Source organism: Clarias gariepinus, chromosome 15 (genome assembly GCF_024256425.1).
Source record: "Clarias gariepinus isolate MV-2021 ecotype Netherlands chromosome 15, CGAR_prim_01v2, whole genome shotgun sequence".
NCBI lineage: Eukaryota > Metazoa > Chordata > Actinopteri > Siluriformes > Clariidae > Clarias > Clarias gariepinus.
This window is the reverse complement of record NC_071114.1, coordinates 19,387,179-19,400,579: the sequence shown is the minus strand read 5'-3', so window position 1 is coordinate 19,400,579 and position 13,401 is coordinate 19,387,179. Positions and strand designations below refer to the sequence as shown.

The following is a 13,401-nucleotide window of genomic DNA, read 5'->3' as shown; positions in this document are numbered from 1 at the left end:
TCCACTGCCCCAGAAATGCAACAACACTTTTAATAATTAAGCAAGGGTTTATTTACTAAAAAGATGGGAGAAATAAATGATTTCAGGAGAGGGTCAAGGCCAACATAACAAACAAAACACACTTTAGCTGTTTGAGGGAGTACTAAATAACCTAACAGAGTAAAATAAAAGAAATAATCAACAAAGGCTTTCCTCCACTCCCTTACTAGCTGAAAAACAGAGATAAACATGGGTTATTGAAAATGAAAGGGCACCCTCTCCCTATGCTTCCCATTTAACTATTATAAAAAGAAACAAAAGTTACAATACCTCTTAGTACCTCTAACAAAGAGAAAATATATATTAAAGTAGGTTGCACCAACTATAGAAAATAAACATACAACCTACTCACTGAACCATTATCTATAGTCATTGATACTTGCATCACAACAACGATTATCTTGATAGCAGGCCCCCTAACACAATTCTGGAGCAGGGGAGAAGTGAGCTTCTCCTCGGGAATGCGTGCACTGATCTTTTGTAGCAGCACCGTCTGTAGTCACCCTCTGATTGGCATCACCTGGGAGCATTTAACTGCCAAGCAAGCAGAGAGTAAGAGAGCACAGCACAGGAACCAGACAGCCACACCCAAAGGGCGGGAAAAAACAACACCCCAAATGAATATTAATATGCATACATTCCTAGGGATGCAACAAAATCTTCACTACTAAAATGTTGTGGAGTACTCTCTGCAGGCATCTTAGGTTTTGTTAGGCGGGCTACTGTACTAAATAAGAACTTGGGATTGTTTTGGTTTCTTGCTATCAGTTGGCTAAGATGGTTGGTCCTAGCAGTTTTTAGAGCCTGTCTATAGCTGCACATACTGTCTTTAAACGCAATTCGAAATGTGTCACGAAAAACAAAACTTAAACATTTAATTGTGTTTGTTTTCTTCCCAGATTCAGTTTGGTGCTCATCTCAGGAATCAGTTGGCTCGGAGGTGAACACTTGTTCACGAAGGTGACTTGCTCGCGCACACACACAGACACACACACGTTGTAATTTGTGTAGCAGGACCTCAGTCTTGTGATAATGATAATAATGATCATAGAAGACAATGTTTTAACTTATAGGGGCCCTGGGATGTGGTGCGGTGATCCTATTACGTTGTTAGGATTCTACCTCCTCTTCTCATCTTTACTTTCTCCATTGAAATTAATCGTTTACACCAAACCATAAATTCACGCTCAGAAGAGTGTTTTAATGATCAAAAGTTAGAACTGTCAAGCAATCAAAAAAGTAATCAAATAAATTTTCATATTTTGATATTAATTAATCAAAATCAATTGCACACGTCAATTTTTACTGTGAAAATACCACAGTATTCTTTTTTGTCGATATTGGCTGCTGGCATTAATATCATGGACTGTGTGCGCTTAGAGCAGCGTATTCTCGCCTGCTTTAATCATGGTACGAAGCCGCTGTGGCTCGACCGGTTACAGTGAAGTCAAAGGGCACCATGGAATGCGATTAATCAGTGTTAATTTTTTGTACATTTGCACAATTATTTTATACACAATTTTTAAACACATTATTTTTTCCTGCGACTAATACATTAAAATGAATGTGTTATTTTGACAGTCCTATCAGGAACATTGAGATTTCTACACAATACGCATCAAACAGTTGAAGCCATTTTTAATGATAATTCATGTTTATCGTCACTCACTGAAGGGCTAAGGGCAAGCATGATGTAGGTTTAATCAAGGGAACTGAACTGGTGCTGAGTTAAATTTTAGGTCCTGCAAACTTCATACAGTATCTCCTCTTTAATGACCACTCAGGCAGAAATATCCATAATCAGGCCTATTTCACAATACAGTGTGCATTCTGTGTTAATGATTTTGTTAAAAGCCATGTTGGAGAGGCAATGTCTAATGAATTTACTTAATGTACTGCCTTATTATTATTGTACACTCAACAAAAATATAAACGCAACACCTTTGTTTCTGCTCCGATTTTTCATGAGATGGACTTAAAGATCTAAAATTCATTCCATATACACAATATTACCATTTCTCTCAAACATTGTTCACAAATCAGTCTAAATGTGTGATAGTGAGCACTTCTGCTTTGCTGAGATAATCCATCCCATCTCACAGGTGTGCCACATCAAGATGCTGATCTGACATCATGAGTAGTGCACAGGTGTACCTTATACTGCCCAAGTATAGAGAGTCTGAGAGAAAGAAATTCTAGATTCAAAGAACTTTAATAATCCCAGAGGGAAATTGCTGATTCTTGGTTACAGTTGCTCAGTGCATGGAGAAAGAAATCTCCTTTTTCCATGCTGAAACTGTTTGCTGTATGAGATTGGTCCTAAAAGTGTAAAAATACTTTGAAAAACACAAGATCAGCAGTTTCTGTGCTGCTATAACAAACTTTCTTCATGGTTAATTTCACTCTATAGGAGAGAAATCCTGCACGCGCGCACACACACATGCAGTACACATACGCACACACAAACACATTTAGCTAGTATAGTATATTCAATTAATCTTTTTTTTACATGACAGAATAATTGAACATTGCAAATGAAAAAACTGTTAATATCAAACTTTTTAATATCAAGTTAATGTTTAATTACAATACATAAGTGAGACTTAAGATTAAAGAAGCCCAAAACACAGCTCTTTCTGTAAATTATTAATAAATTAATATTTTTGAAAAATTAATATTTTTGAAAGTATTAAATATTATTTAGATGTAAACATTTTTTTATATAATATATAATATACTAATTTCAAGACCAAATTGTTTTTAGCTAATATACTAAATATACTAAATTATGTTTGAATTAATTAGTATTTATATAATAATAATAATATAAATTATTTACAGTGCCTTGCAAAACTATTCATACCCCTAGAACTTCCATGTTTTGTCACATAATTGAAAAAAATGAAATTAATAAATGGCTTACAATGTTTATGCAAATAAATATCTGAAAAGCGTGTCATGCATTTGTATTCAACCCCCCTAAGTCAATACTTACTGTAGTAGCCTTAGTATACTGAGCTTTGCCCATCTAGAGAGTGACATTTTTAGCCCATTCTTCTTTGTAAAATAGCATCTATGAACAACAAGTCTTGCTACAGATTCTAAATTGGATCCTGCTGAAAGGTGTACCTCCGCTTCAGTCTCACAAGGGTTTTTTTTTTATTTATTTTTTTATGATTTCCCTGTGTTGCCTAGTGTTAGTTTTCTGTCACACATGGCGTTTTGCAAAAAAGTTACATTTTGATCTCATCTGATCAGAGCACCTTCTTCTACATGTTTGCCGTGTCCCCGTGTTGCCACATTGTGTCGGTCTATCAAATAAAATCCCAATAAAATATATTTACGTTTGTGCTTGTAACCTGAATAAACGTGGAAAAGTTCAAGGGGTATGAATACATTTGCAAAGGGCTGTATATGGAGAGTTCTGATTTGTGTCTAAAACACCATCACTTCGCTACCACCTCCATTCACTTCGTATTGAGTGTTATTAGGCCATGCAGAACAGTCTGCTGGACATTGACTCAGCACTTTTTCTGGTGTGGCTATGAAATGCCTTGAGAACAAAGAGTCTATTGATCTCGACTCGACCTGCACACTCTGCCTCTATATCTTTGTCCCCACAGCCACTGACAGACAAACTCAGAGGTTTAAAATAAATACTGCATTCTAAGGAATCAGGACACTGCACAAGTAAATAGGGAACATTACACTACTAGTTTTGAGGTGTTGCTTTCACAGTCACACAAACGCCAAAAGAAAACTGTTATGTAATTTTATTAATTTCTAAAATGTCAGTTTTTTTTCTGTTTTAGTCTTTAAATATTTGCATTCATATTAAAACATATAAAGTATATCACAGTATACATATTATGCACAGCATCTCATATTTTGCCAAACAATGAAATTGATGATATTGTTATATTGTTAAAAACCTAGCCCTAGCCTAAATTATACATATGATTTTATTACAAGTAATTGAAAAACAGGTAACTGTATAATTTTAATGAGTCATCAATGAGTAATTTACCTTTGAATAGAGAACGTTGCTACAGTCTCATTTCTTTCTGCCTTCCCCCACAGTGATGTCACCAGCAGCCTCAGTGGCCGACCATCAATCCCTGCCGGGGTTCTGCCGAAACTTCCCCCACTCAGCCCACATTTCTCCTACCAAGAACCACAACAGAGCACCAGCAAACCAAACAGCGCTTCACACACATCCCACAGTAAGATAACTCGCACAACACAAAATATACATCACACAGTAAGACAACACTACACACTGACTCTAACTGTTTGAAGGCATGAGGCTAATGCTGCCAATAAGCAGTGGGAGCGCAGAGCCTCCAGTTTAGCATGATAAAGGTGAGCTACAGGTGTTCACCTGTTGAGTGTTTTAAGGATGCCATATAATGCTAATCTGGTGGTTGGCTAAGTCTTTGAGACTGAAAAAAAATGTTCTTTCCTTTTTAGTATATCTCTTGACATTCACTGGAGCAAGCAACTTGAGCTGAGAAGGAAAGTCAGTTGTTTTAAATATCACACCTAAGGCATTCTTTAAAAATTGTTTGGTGTATTTCCTTGTTGGGTCGAACATTTGCATTCCAGGCAGCATTCATTTATTTGGTTTGCAGCTACTGTTCTTGGGTAATTTTCCCAGAGCATTGGGTTTCAGAGCTCAGGTTCAAGTTCCATTGCGTGTAGGGCCACTTCTTCTTACAAACTACCATTAAAGTAACCAAACTCATTTCTTCCTGAACAATCATTGACGTAAAAATACCAGCACCTCCTTCCTTCTTTAGAACCATTATTAACAAACCGACACCACAGAGAGCCTGCGCATGAATATAGGATTTATTTTTGTTGAGGCTAAAATTGGTTTCACATTCCTTTTTACAAAAAATTAATTGTTAGTGAGTTAATCTTAATTTTTTTTTTTTTTGATAAAGAGAAAGTGGAGCTAATAATTTATAAAGGTTGTATAACAACCCACCCCACTATTCATGAGGCTAATGTTGTCCCTGATTCCTTCCTTTCCATGCAGCTTTTATTAAAACTTATATTTAATCTGGCATTTTACATCTGAGCTGTTTAAAGAGTGAAATTCTTGTCTGCTTTCATGGCTTGGGGTTAATATTTACAGTAGGGCCTCTGTCATACACGCTTTCTAATACAAACAAATTCTTAGTTCTTAACCATCTTGTTAATGCATATAAAATAAACTATAAACATAATGACAGTCTTGAAAATTGTAGACAATAATACACAGTACTAGAACAATATTGAATAAAATATAAAAAAAAAATATTTAGACAAATAGTAAATTTTATAGTAAAGGTATTCTTGGTTTTTAATATATTTACATTTATTTAATACATTTACATGTATGTATCTATTTATTTATCTACATTTAAATGATGGTGCAGGATTCTGCAACTGATATCAGTATGCAAATTTAGTGTGGACTGTACAGACGGGTACAAGGATGGTGTCTATTTAATTAAAGATTAACAAATAAGAATGAAGGTGAAAATAGAGAGCAGCACTGAGCATTTAGTCATACAGAATTTTAGTGACACTTTTTAAATTTGATTAAAATAAGAAAGCACGTTTTACATAAATGTGAGTTGTCTCAAACAGTTTTCATAAATATAATGGTCAATTGATCTAAATCTAATAGCACACAACATAAACTTGCACCTAAACGATTGTCAGGATGCAAGTGAACCAAAAAACAATGTTTCCAACACATTGTCGAGTCCATTCCATGAACCAATGGGGCTGTCTTAACAGCGAATAAAAAAATATATATTTACAGGCCGCATGAGCCAAGTTATTTAACAATTCTGTGCAGAAATTAAGCTTGATGTTATGAATCAGTATGATCTACATCAATTTAGTTCTTTTATAAATTAAGAACATGGTATTAATGATATTGGCTTTACACGTTCCATTTCCTTCTAATTTTTTTTTTACTGTATAAGTGTGTTATCCCACAATGCCAAATATGGCATTTATTTATTTATGAGCTTATAGTATAAGCTCATCATAATATAACAGCAGCCATTAAATGCTTCCCCTCTAGCTCCTGATGGACTCTGATGTTTATTTTACCAAAAAGATTAAATCAGTTCAAAGGCCTAGTTGTATTTCCGGCTCCTTCACTTGATGTCTTACTGGAATGTGTGCGTGACAATAAAAAGTTATGGGCAACGCATAATACTATCAGTACTGATGCATGCTTGGTTTGCATTTTTCTTCAGGGTCATTACCTTCTCCAGTAAGCAGCCTGGTTGCTCAGCCTTTGAGTGACCTGCTTGTGTGGTTTATAATCCTCAGATAATCATCTGAATGATTATTAAAACACAAAGGTCATTGTTTTATGCTTCATATAGATTTAAACCTAAAACCCAAGCTGTCACAGCCTCTCTGAAGATGCATTGTGTTTCTTCTGCTTCTGCGATATCTTAACATTACAGCAAAATTTATAGTTGGACTCCTTTCTAAAAACATAAATTATGTTTACATTTAAAATATTAAAGACATGTTTAGTGTTTCTAGTGCCAAGATGTTGGCCAGTTTTATATTGTTGTATTGTATACACATATCGTAAGTATCTATATAAATAAGATAGAAAAAGAAGGATTTTGTCTGTACATTTGTCAGAACTCACTCTTTCAATCATACCCCCCAGGCGCCCAAATCGTCACCAAACAGAAACGAAACCGTTACACTACATGGCTTACTCCAAAAAGAAAAGTACTGAACTTTTTATAATAAATGGACATATCAATGTATGTTTATTCTTCCTACTGGAAGTTTAAAACCAGTGAAGCGTCAGATAAAAGACGAGAGTGAACTGAACTGAGAGTGCAGTGTTATGAGCCTAAATCAAAATGTTAAGTAAAAGTGATGTTATGAACAATTATGTGTTGAATAATAAGCTAATAAGCTGCATGCACAATGTAGACAAACACCTGCACTGATAGATATTAATTAGAAAATCTAAACTGAATATTTTTACTTTTTTTTTTTTTTTAACCTTAAAAAATTTCAATTCCTGCTGTCCTTTCTGTCCTTATCTTCAGGTCTGCAGTCTAACAGGAAGTGAAGAGAAGTTTTGCTGATGGACATGCAGCTTCCTGTAACATCAGTCCTCCGTCTTATCAGGCCAAGATGGACGACTGAAGAAGAAACAAAGCTTCTGTTTTTGGTCTGCTTGATTTTTTTTTTTTTTTTTTTGGGCCAACTGAGCCGCAGTGTAACCCAGCACTACAATAAAACCTTTATCATCAGCACCACAGACTCCGCCCCCTCACCTTCTCTCTGTTCACTCCTCACACTGCGGAGCTTTACACCTCATCACAACAAAATATTTTAACTGACATAAAACAAATTCTGCTGCACCGACCTTTCCTAATAGCACAGTGGCTTCCATATTTCTCAAACCAGAAATCAAAAAGCTGGTTTCCTGGCCAAACTAAACAAACTGGGAGAAAGGCCTTAAAAGACCAGGTGACCAAAAACCCTATTGTCACTCTTATTGAGCTTTAGAGATCCTGTGTAGAGATAGAACCAAGTTTCCGTAGGACCATTATTACTGCAGCACTCCACCGATTGGCTGGACTTATTGGCAGATTGGCTAGACAGAAGCCTTTTCTCAGTCCAAAACACATGAAAGTTTGCTTGACTGTAAGGAAAATTCCCTAGGTTTCCTACTTTGATGAAATCAAGATTAATCTGTTTGGAGGAAACCAGGCACTATTCATTACCTGCCCAATACCATCCCAACAGTGAAGCATCATGCTGTGGGGATGTTTTTTAGCAGCAGGGACTGGGAGACTCATCAGGGCTGAGGGAAAGCAGAATGGAGCAAAGCGCAGTGATATCCTTAAGGGAAACCTATTCCACAGCACTCAACCTCAAACTGGGCTAAAGATTCACCTTCCAACATGACATTTCACCTTCAGTTCATGTCCCAAATTGTAGCTGTGTTTGTACCTTTAAACATCATTCTGTTCATATTTTATATTATGAAGTATGCATGTTCATACTTTTATGAATTAGTTTTGAGTTCTTTAATGTTAATTAATGGCAAATAATATTTGTTAACATTATTTATTAGGAATGTGACTGTAAAATTTGTCTCATCATCTATTACACACTATGGCATCATTTCAAACAATATTTATTTGCATTTTTTATTATTTTTTAGAGATGCATAGTTCAGTTGTATGTGCTTCAGTCAACTGCTTTTAGTCCAACTTTAGAGCTGGCTGGGTGAAGTGTAAATTTATTTTTGCTAGACATGTATTTTTGTGCTGTAAACTAAGTACTGTAAATACATTTAATGTAAACAAGCTTATTTCTCCTTCTTCTTTACAAACCGTATTTAGCCTCAGATCAAACACTTTCAAAAAGCCAGAGGAGTTTAAAGGGTTTTTTTATGATTTTTTTTTTCATACTCAGTGTGTCTATGACGATAAGCAGCAATTAGCTATAAATTACGAATCATACTTGCATTACATTTATGTCTAGCCATGGCCAACAAAACCCTGTTAATGTTAATAAAAATGTCAATATTGACCAGACCTGCAATAGATTTTGCAGTAATGTGGCTTGAGCATTGCAACATGTTGACAACCACAGAACACACATTCACTCTTTGAATGTGGCCCATTTGTCATTTGTTATATATAAATAATTGTAATAGCTTTTATTCAATAATAACTATTGTCATTGTTAAATATTGCATAATTAATTGACATTTTATCATACTTACACTCATCTTGCATGAGTTCTTTTATCCTCTGGGTCAGCTAAGATTACATTGCAGTACTGTGCAAGTGTTTTGAAACACTTCTCAATAGTTCCCCAGGGTTCCTGAAGGATACTGTAGTCCCCGTAGCTGCCATGTTTCAAAGGATTTATCTTTGTTCAGCCACACAGTGATTAGGCATTAAAAACATCTAAGTTAAGGCATGAATCGCTGAGAAAGTTTCAGATGACAGATGATCAAGCCGGTGATTAGTATTCTGGTGATGCTTAATGCTGAGTGGTTGAAACAGACAAAAGGGCATATAAGGTTGCTGCTGATGTTGTTACAAACTCAAATTGAATCTTGTGAAACTTTGCAGCCTGTCAACGAATTTTTAATTAATTCCATTCCATATATATTGTATGTATAGATCACTGTTGATATTCTACAGTATATCTGTAAGGAAAGGCAAATACCATAATATGAATCCTAAAATTAATGCATTATTTTATATCACCTAACAGAAACCACAATGATAATGTCAGCCTTTAATGTCTTAAAACAATCTTTTTACAATTTTATAAGTTACCTGATCAAAAGAGCACATTTAAACTAAAAAAACAGGGCAAAGTTTATATATTTGGGAAGGTTATGATGGAAAAGAAGATAATTATAAATATTTAGCCATAAATTCTTTTGGAATGGGTATACAAACTTTTGAATCCTTCTTATATTTTCTTTCTTACTGAACTTTTGAGAGACACAAATTTGTTTTGTTTTTTTAGCATAATGTTAAATTGAGCTAAATGTTACTGTTAATTGTTAACTTTATTTTGTCTTTTGAGTGCATGAACATTTGCTTGATGGTCATATACTACGCAACATTCACCAGATGCAATGTTTAAAAGCCCTCAAGCAAGGTCATTTCACTTTAAAAGTAAACACACACACACACACATTATATATATATATATATATATATATATATATACACACACACACACACACACTCAGCATGACTATAGATGGTGTGATTATATAACAGTTTATTTGGACGTGCATGTGATGTGATTGCGGCAGTAATCCCTCCACATGAACCCCCCTGTAGTGCGCCCTAGTGAGGAATGCTGTCTCAGACTAAAACACAGCCATAACTTTATATTTAAATTATGAAATAATTTTACTGAGGATTAAGCTACAGACAAAAATTAATATTTTTTTATTTGAAATATGGTGGTCCAAATGTGGTCCAAATGTACGGCTGCAGCTAACCTTCACAGCAAAATTCTAACACCATTCTGTTCTGTTCATTCTGTACATAACGTTCTGAAATTTAGAAAAGTTTAAATCGTAATTCCAGTTTTCTTAAGTTAACTTTAAAAGATGTTTGAATAGGATTTCTCTCTTCTTGGATTTGTATAAAATAGAAAAAAAGAATATTCTATTCTTTTACTTTTTAAATAGGTCACTTTTACCTCAGCAGGACAGACCTAGTTAATCTGTGTGTGTGTGTGTGTGTGTGTGTGGCAGGTTGAAGACAATGTAAGGAAATAGTCAGTGTGTGTGTAAACCATGAGCCAGCTGGCAGGTGGCTGTGAATCACAAACACACACACACACACACACACACACACACACACACACACAGATGGGGAGGAAGACAGAATGACCAGAATCAAAACAACTGAATGGAGCTGATCTTCATCTTGACTACACTTACCCTGTAACACAAAGATTAAAAGGAAAAACTTAATTTCTCATTTTTTTTGCTTTCTTCTCTCCACTTCTACTTTCTCTTCTTTATGAGTTTCCTTTAATCTCCTTTTTCCAACTCTATCTGTACTCTGTAATTCATTTTTTATATCACTTCTATTAATGAACATAAAGCAGCTTTACAGAAATATAAAATCAGGATATGAATAAAAATATACTTTTTGAACTCTAACTTTCTTAACACATTTTTTCTAGGATTTAACAGAAAAATAAAAGAAGAAAAACTTCCTGAGATAAAACGAGATAGAGAGCTTGCGAGAAGCCGGTTCTTATCACATATGATTGTCAGAGTGCTCTGGAGAGATTTAAGCAGTCTTTGAAGTGAATACTTTATATACACAGAAAAGGACTGGGAATAAGAATTGCCTTGTATGTTAGTTAAAGAATGTGAAGCTGTGCAAGAATTGCCTGGATTTCTGCTGAACTTCCTTTTTATCATGAAATTGATTATTAAAGTTGTTGTCAAGACCTAGAGGTCCAAGATAAACATCAAGAGAGAATAAAAATGAGTTAAAACCAAGATTAAAAACTGTCAGGTCTTATCTCTACTATATTTTTTTAGGGACACTATTTGACTGTTTACATTTACCCTGATCAGCCATAATTTGCAAACAATTAAAATTAAAAAAACACCTTGGCGGCTCTGGCTCTTTGAGGTGTGGCTCTATGGCTGGTCTGTGTTGGTGTCCAGCACCTGGACTGTTGTGACAGATCATTTGGTTGCTATGGGAAGCAGAATGAGTAGATCAGGCTTGTTTGTCAGGTACTGTACATTAATGGGATGCTTGATCGCATCTGGGGAGTCTGAAGGCTGGGTTCACCTTGAGCTCTTTGCCTGCTAAGCCCCATGTGTGGCAGCCTGTTGACTTTTTCCATTCTGTATTGGCTTTTCTGTGGGGTTGGGCAGGGCAGGCTGGCCTTTGTTTCCGGGGGCATGGATGAACTTCGAATGGGTGCTCATGATTCTGTCACCATTTTTCTGGTATATATATACGTATATATATATATACTGTGTATACTTCAACTAGATAGATGTGGAATTAATTAATATTCTATTATTGGCCCAACTTTTTACAATAGGATTTGTTAAGACAAATGTATTCTAGGAAATTATTTAATAAAAAATGTTAGTTGCAGGTGGTTAGTTCAGTTAGCTTACAGGTATTTTTCATGGTTAGCATAATATAGTATATGTGAGGCTGTTTTCTGCATATCGTTATACCAAGGCACCCTGACATTACTGAAGTAGGCTTAGCTAAGTTATTTAGGCTTTATGTTACCATACTGTATGAGCTAAACGTTAATTCTTTATATCGATCTTTTTCCCCCCACTTTGCCTTGACTTTTGCCCAGCAATAGCGCCCTGCTCCACCCAGCACACATAGCCGCGCGAGAAATCAGCTAACAAAAAGATATTGAATTACAGGATGACCCAGCTTAAGATTTTAAACAGGGTACATGTCATGTCAAATAAACAATGTAAAATATTTAGTTTGGCCAGCAAATTTCTTTGAAAGTTAAGTAACCTGTAAGTAAAAGCTGTGCATCTTGTGACTCAATGTTTTTAGGTTGAGTCACTTTTTTTTTGTTTGTTTGTTTTTACAGTTTTACAGTGTAATTGATATTCAATGTTACTTAATTCACCCAGCAGTGGTAATAACTTTATGGCTAATCAGTGTATGTTTTACAATTTAAAGTTTACCTGAGTCTTAACTAAAGTGAGCATAGATTCTTCATTATAGGATGCTGATGTAGTAATGCTAGCAAACATTTCCACAAAGTCATAAATGCAACTATACCGTTTATAATAATGTTTTTTTACATACATGCAAAAAAATTTTTTTTACATACATCTGTGTGTTCTTTTTCTCTGCTCTGTGGTTCATCCCAGAGGCAGAATAAAGATAAGAGCATTTTTTTTGGCCTTCAGAGCAATTGAAACATGTGCAAAGTGGCAATTCTTCCTGTGGTATTTCCTGAAAGGTCTCTGATTGACGCAAGCACACACACACACACACACAGACACACACACACACACACACACACATATATATTCAATATTAATGAAAGTAATTGAATATTCACACACCAAATCAGAGATATATTTCTTCTTTGTCTTTCGGCTGTTCCCTTTCAGGGGTCGCCACAGCGAATCATCTGCCTCCATCTAACCCTATCCTCTGCATCCTCTTCTCTCACACCAACTAACTTCATGTCCTCTCTTCACTGCATCCATAAATCTCCTCTTTGGCCTTCCTCTAGACCTCCTGCCTGGCAGTTCCAACCTCAGCATCCTTCTACCGATATATTCACAATCTCTTCTCTGAACATGTCCAAACCACCTCAATCTGGCCTCTCTGACTTTATCTTCAAAACATCTAACATGGGTTATCCCTCTGATGAACTTATTCTTTAACCTATCTATTCTTCTCACTTCCAAGGAGAACCTGAACATCTTCAGCTCTGCTACCTCCAACTCTGCCTCCTGCCTTTTCTTCAGCGCCACTGTCTCTAAGCCGTAGAGCATCGCTGGTCTCACCACTGTCCTGTACACCTTTCCTTTCAAGAGATATAAAAAGCATAATGATCCATGCTAGTTTAAAAGTCACAGTATAAGTATTAATGTTGCTTGGACTGAAGCTTAGACACTAATAGTTAAAATGTGACAGATGTTAGATGTAATATTTATATTAAAGTTTGCATAAATAAAAAAAAACTCAGTTTTGTACGACTTAACTACAATAGCTCATACAGAAACGTGTGGGTGCTGTACAGTAAAATACTGAATGACAGGGTGGTTTGATGAACAGGGGTTACAGTTACAAACAAACAGGA

At 35.5% G+C, this 13,401-nt stretch overlaps 1 protein-coding gene across 2 annotated transcripts in view; it reads left to right on the top strand.

The window, feature by feature from the left end:
• LOC128542540 (lisH domain-containing protein ARMC9) overlaps positions 1-7,403 on the top strand; it is a 44,552-nt gene extending 37,149 nt beyond the window's left edge. For both annotated transcript variants that reach the window (XM_053512430.1, XM_053512429.1), the window contains 3 exons: positions 939-999; positions 4,120-4,262; positions 7,125-7,403. In XM_053512430.1, the coding sequence (XP_053368405.1) occupies positions 939-999; positions 4,120-4,262; positions 7,125-7,147 (227 nt within the window). In that variant the 3' untranslated portion in view covers positions 7,148-7,403. The remainder of the gene's footprint in view (positions 1-938; positions 1,000-4,119; positions 4,263-7,124) is intronic.
• The last annotated feature ends 5,998 nt before the right edge of the window (positions 7,404-13,401 follow it).